The sequence below is a fragment of the Pagrus pagrus genome (genome assembly GCF_965226575.1).
Source record: "Pagrus pagrus genome assembly, contig: HAP1_SCAFFOLD_511, whole genome shotgun sequence".
Taxonomy (NCBI): domain Eukaryota; kingdom Metazoa; phylum Chordata; class Actinopteri; order Spariformes; family Sparidae; genus Pagrus; species Pagrus pagrus.
In genome coordinates this window covers 12,501-18,454 of record NW_028174956.1, presented here as the reverse complement: position 1 = coordinate 18,454, position 5,954 = coordinate 12,501, and the positions used below count along the sequence as shown (strand labels likewise).

Sequence of the window (5,954 nt, the reverse complement as noted above, 5' to 3'; positions counted from 1 at the left end):
TGTGTGTGTGTGTGTGTGTGTGTTTCCTGCAGCCTCAGGAAGCTTGGATCTGTCACCAGCTGTCCATTACTGAACACACACTCTGACTGTGTCTCTGTCCTCAGCCAGTGATGACAGACTGTGATAAGCTATCTGTCTTTTGTCAGCTGTGTGTGTGTGTGTGTGTGTGTGTGACAGAGTTCAAACAGGCCGTTTTTTCAATATGTATTCATAATAATCATTAAAGGGGAACTGTGTCAGAGACTTTTTCCATCAGTGAATAAACGAGCTGTTCTCAGAGGAAAACAAGGTCCCAGAACACTGTTTGAAGCTAGAAAGGTGGCAGGGTCCGCCACATATGAACAAAGTAAGACAGTATAAAGTTTGTTGTCCTTTAAGTTCAGTTTGTTTATTCAGTCATGAAAACAAAGAGACTTTGTGTATTTAGGTTGTTTATCAGCCAGTGAGGATCTTTCTCTGCTCATTAACATTTCTTCAACAACACTACAGACTGCTCCTTTAACAGCGTTTACAATAATCAATACTTGTCAATTAAATTGTATTATGTCTCTTCTCATTTATTAATTTATTTAGTAAACCAAATGTGACCCGAGTTGCAGCTCTGCTCAGCACCAACACTCAAACATGACTGTGAGCTTCTGTCGCTCCCGAAGTGATTGACAGGTTTTAAATACAAAGGTTATTAATAATGTCTGACGCTGCCACATTTAAAGCTGCTCAATCAATAATTCATATTAACAGTGGATGAAAAGGCTCTGAGTGATGTGCAAGTGTCTCCTGCAGCTCTGCTGAACTTTTCAGCCTCTTTTAGCACCTAATTTTGGTTTTGGCCCTCTTTCTGTCTGTGTTTTTAGCTCTGATGCTAACAGCTAACAGCTGACAGACACAGTTATAGACTCGCTGGTGAACATAGTGGAGCGTTTAGCAGCTAATGAGGAGAAAATGAATATTGGATCCTAACACCACATGACTATGTTGCTCTGTGTCGGCGTAATGTGGAAAGAAGCTAATTGCTAACACGTTTTTCTGCTGCTTTGTTTTAGCAGTAAAAAATAGTTTAAGTTCAGGTTAGCTAACAGTTTATCAGCTCAAACAGTAGTAGCTAAGGCTAGCTAATGGTGTAGTAGCTTAAACATTTCGTTTCCAGACTCCAGTGGGACGATTCTGTTGCTCTGCTGGATGTGAAAGTTAGCATCTGAATGCTTATCACTGCTACACCAGTCACTACTTTATCAGATGATAATTTCATTGTTCACACGTTTGAATTTTAGCAGAAATTAAAGTTTGATTACTTTGGTGATGTTTGTGAAGCATAATTAAATCTTAAATCTTTCCATTGGATATTGATTGTTCTTGGCGATTGGTTGAAGTCCCCACATGGTTGATAAAGGCGTCCCACAGAGCTCAATATCAGGCTCCCTGCCATTTACATGACCACCATTTATTTATTTTTTATTAGTCAACTTCTATGCTGATGATACCATCTTGTATCAGCTCCTATAGACCTCCTCCAGATAAATGTGCTTTAACCGACCTCCAGACGTCTTTTATAAATTGAAAGTTTGTTCCAGACTATGTTCTCGCTCCCGACCTCAGTCGAGGATCAGGTGAAAGTAAAAACGGTGTATGTGTTGAGACTGTTAGCAGAGTGTGTATGAACTCTCCTCTCTGTCACTGCAGGGCTGTCCTCAGATCCTCCCCACCTCTGACATCCTGGTCCCGGCAGGAATGGTTCGTCCAATCACGTTGCGAGCTCGTAACCTCCCGCAGCCTCAGTCGGGTCAGAAGAACTACGAGTGCGTGTTCAACATCCAGGGAAAAGTTCAACGCATCCCCGCTGTCCGCTTCAACTCCTCCTGCATCCAGTGTCAGAACACCTCGGTGAGACGCACTACACTACCCATCATGCACTGCTTGTCCCAAGAAATCTGACACATTGTACACAGCAGCAGTATAAATACTACAAGTAGGAGTAGTAGAAGTATTTATACTGCGAGCAGAGGTAGGATCACATCTGATCAGAGACTCAACAGAATAAAACACACACACACTTTCAGCCGAGAGGAGGGTGAAGGTGACTCCGTCTACTGTGAGACATACCTGCAGCATCAGCAGACACACACACACACACACACACACGCATACACACACACACACAGTCTAACAGCTTTTTTCCATTGTATTGAAAAGTGGATGACATCACCAAACGGACCAAAACTCCCACCTCTTCATCCTCAGGCCCTCCATCTGTGTGTGTGTGTGTGTGTGTGTGTGTGTGTGTGTGTGTGTGTGTGTGTGTGTGTGTGTGTGTGTGTGTGTGTGTCAGTGATGATGATGACCCAGTGACCTACAGGGGTCAGAGGTCAGGCTTCAGGTGGACAGCCAGTATTGATGTGTCTGACTGAGATTCAAATATCTGGGAAACACACACCACAGATTGATTATTGTCCTTTACTGAGATGACACCGACCGTCCGCTGCCCTGCATTCTCAAAACACGCACACACACACACACACACACACACACACACACACACACACACACATAGCCACACACACACACACACGCACACACACACACCAACTGTTGTCCGTCTGCTCGTGCTCATTTCCTGTCCTTCATCTGTCTTCCTGTCATTGAGCCCGCCCCGAAGACGCCTCACACACACACACACACACATATTATGCACTGACATACCGCTACTGAATGCAGACAGTAGCACACACACACACACACACACACACACACACACGCACTCAAACATACAGATGGTCAGTGTGTGTGTGTGTGTGATTGTGTGTGTGTGTCTGTATTTAATTAAGTTACTATTCCCAGAGGAAATTGGCCATTTAGTACAACACGCACACGCACACACACACACACACACACACACACACACACACATGTTCCTGCCATCTTAACATTCCTCACACAGACTCTATTCAGTCTTCAAAATAAAAGCACAGTGTCAGTGGACAGGAGCGTAGAAAGCATCAGTTCTTTCAGCGGCGACTGAACATCTGCAGGAAATCAAACATCAGCGTCTCCGTGTGTCAGAGCTGCTGGAGCGAATGTCGGAAGTCAAAAACAAATGTGAATGTTAAAAAAGCCCGAATATTAATCGAAGGCTGAAATTACCATTCGAACAGTTTGTTTTTATAAATGTGTTGACTGGCGTGAGCGAGTCAAACGTCTCTGCTGCAGGCGAACGTGAAGGAAGATGAGCTTCCACATATTGTTGGTCTGCAGCTCGTCGGCTGCAGGAAGCTGGATTTACCTGTTTGTAAATATTGTCGCCGAGGGTTATGAGAAGATAATAAAATATTAATACTGTGGTCTCACAGACGGCGAACTCTTCTTCTGCTCACAAGCCCTCTGAATTTGTACCTTTCACAATAAAAGCTCTTCCTCACTGCTAATCAGGGGGTACTTAAAGGAATAGTTCAACTCTCGTCAGGACGTGGTTAGCCTAGCTTAGCATAAAGACTGGATGCAGGGGGAAACAGCTAGCCTGTCTGTAAACCTCACAGATGAACGTACATCTCGTCTGTTCAGCCTGTAAACAAACAGAAACATGAAGACATCAGCGTGAGAGAAGTTACTGGACTGTTTCTGTTCCCGTCGCTCAGTCGCTGTAGATGTTAGACGTCGTTTCTTTGCGTCGTGTCGCGTCGCGTCGTGTCGCGTCGCGTCGCGTCGCGTCGCGTCGCGTCGCGTCGCGTCGCTTGGACGGATGATCGTATGATGAAGTTGACATGTGGCAGCAGAGAGCTGATGGATGAGAGCTGGATGTGAACAGACAGACGATGGTTAATGCTCTCATGTTTTCTCTTCCTCCTCCTCTTCATCCACCACTCAGTCATTTTTACTTTCTTTCTTTCCTCTCATCCCTCCGAGATCGCCTCTCCTCCATATAAATTAAAAAGCCAAAATGCCAAATATATAATTATGAATTATTCCATAATATTCTCATTATAATCTTGATTATCTTCCAGTTTCCATTCAGCAGTCGTTCAGAGCGGTCACGTCATCATCGCCTGCTGCTGACACAGTTAGCTGACAGTCTGCAGCTCTTACAGACTGACTGTGAACACACACTCACACACACACACACACACACACACACACACACACACACACACACACACTCCTGCCGCCGCTGTTGCCAGGCACCTCTGACCCCATAGCGACAGGCCTAGCGACTGGGCAGGGGTTACCATGGGGACGGCGGATCCACAGTGTCCAGCAGCCGTGTGACATTAAGACAGAGCGACCCGACAGCACCGGGAAGAGACGCGAGACAGGACGAGCAGTTTACATTGTTTCTGTATCTTGATACTGTATTCTGATTCATTTTATTAGCACATGAAAGAATATCAGTAAAACCACAGAATAACAGAATCTCTGGATTCAAACCGTCAGAGAGAAATAAATTACTGAGTAAAATTAGTTCATCACACGACTCAGTCATCATTTTTGTTTACAATAAGAAAATCTCTGAATCACGTGTTCGCTTACGTACAAGTTAACAGTCTCCTGTCGTGATGTCATCTGACGTGCACGTCTGATGCTGTAACATCTCATTACAGCACTGTGACTGGAGACCTAATTTAAATAGTGAACCACAGACACAGAAAATCACAGTTTGTAGTCTGAGATTGTGTCGTGTGTGTCGATATCACAGCAAACAACACAACATAAAACAATCACAGCAGGAACGTCAGACAGGTCGGACCACTGAGTTTAACCATATATCTTTAAACATTACAGTTACAGCTAATGTGCTAATCAACCGTTAGCTGTTCACCCAGACATTGTGACATCACAGCGATTCAGTCTGTATCGTCGCTCACAGAGAGGATGACCCGGTGCTGCAGAACTTTCTCTGCTGTTGAGGATGAATATCGGCAGCTCACCTCTTTGTTGCCACATGAGGAGAGATTGTTGGTTTATCCGCCGCTTCATTTAAACGTCAGGAGGACGCAGAGAGCAGAGAGGGAGCTGCTCCGACAGCTCAGCAGATCACTGAAAACCAAAACTAATGGAAGCTGTCATCAGAAACTGAATTATTTATTCATGTTTATTAATCAGCAGCTGTCATTTCCCTCCTGTTTGTGTTGCTACGCTGGTCAGGACAAAGCATGAAGACAGAAAGCTAAAATTACTTTTTAATTTTTTCTGTCAACAATCCTGGTCCACCTCAACCGCAGAGAAGGTCGACAACGAGAGGATGTGGAGTTACACAACAGAATGAAATGTGTCTTTAATTAAAAAGATGTAATTAAAGATTAAAGATTAAAGATTAAAGATACATTTCAAAGTTTTAAATGAGTCTGTGACCTCAGACCCGCCCTCTTTGGGGCCTCGTAGCCTCGCCACACCTCCACATAGAAAATAGATTCAAGGTTTAGGTGAGTCACCAGAGTCGGGACTCGACCGTCCTAAACGCTCGTGTTGGTAACTTGGACGGTTCTGGCGCCGTCACACTTTGAGCTTCTGGATACTGTCTGTCCGTCTCACATGTTATAATGGGTGTGTGTTGCGGAATGTTCAGCGCTCCACAGTGGATGACATCATCATCGGAGCGGCGCTGGGCGGCGAGATTATCTGAACGTTTCTATAAATCCGGATCACAATCCCACAGTTTTCACTCCACACAGGTAATTTATACATCAAACCAAAGGAAATGTGGTGCCGGTCGCAGGCGTGTAACTATGGAAGCAACCAGACTTCTGCTTTTAGCTGTGCAGGCTGTCGAGCAACAGGAGCAGCACAAACCACCGCATAAGCTCCCATGTTAATTCTGAGCCTGACTTTCTGAAGGGACGCCGCCGGACACAGTTTTGTGACTCGCTGTCACTCCCTCATTTTCACTCCACAGACATAAAATCTACATGAACGCGTTCAGCAACGTCTCCTGCTGCTCACGATGTAAAGATTCAGGCCGCAGCACC

At 44.8% G+C, this 5,954-nt stretch overlaps 1 protein-coding gene across 1 annotated transcript in view; it reads left to right on the top strand.

The window, feature by feature from the left end:
* Window positions 1-1,680: 1,680 nt before the first annotated feature.
* Window positions 1,681-5,954, top strand: part of LOC311254167 (plexin A3-like) — a gene marked incomplete at both ends in the record, with an annotated part of 16,765 nt that continues 12,491 nt past the window's right edge. The window contains one exon of the mRNA XM_084384565.1: window positions 1,681-1,881. Within this exon, the coding sequence (XP_084240691.1) occupies window positions 1,681-1,881 (201 nt within the window). The remainder of the gene's footprint in view (window positions 1,882-5,954) is intronic.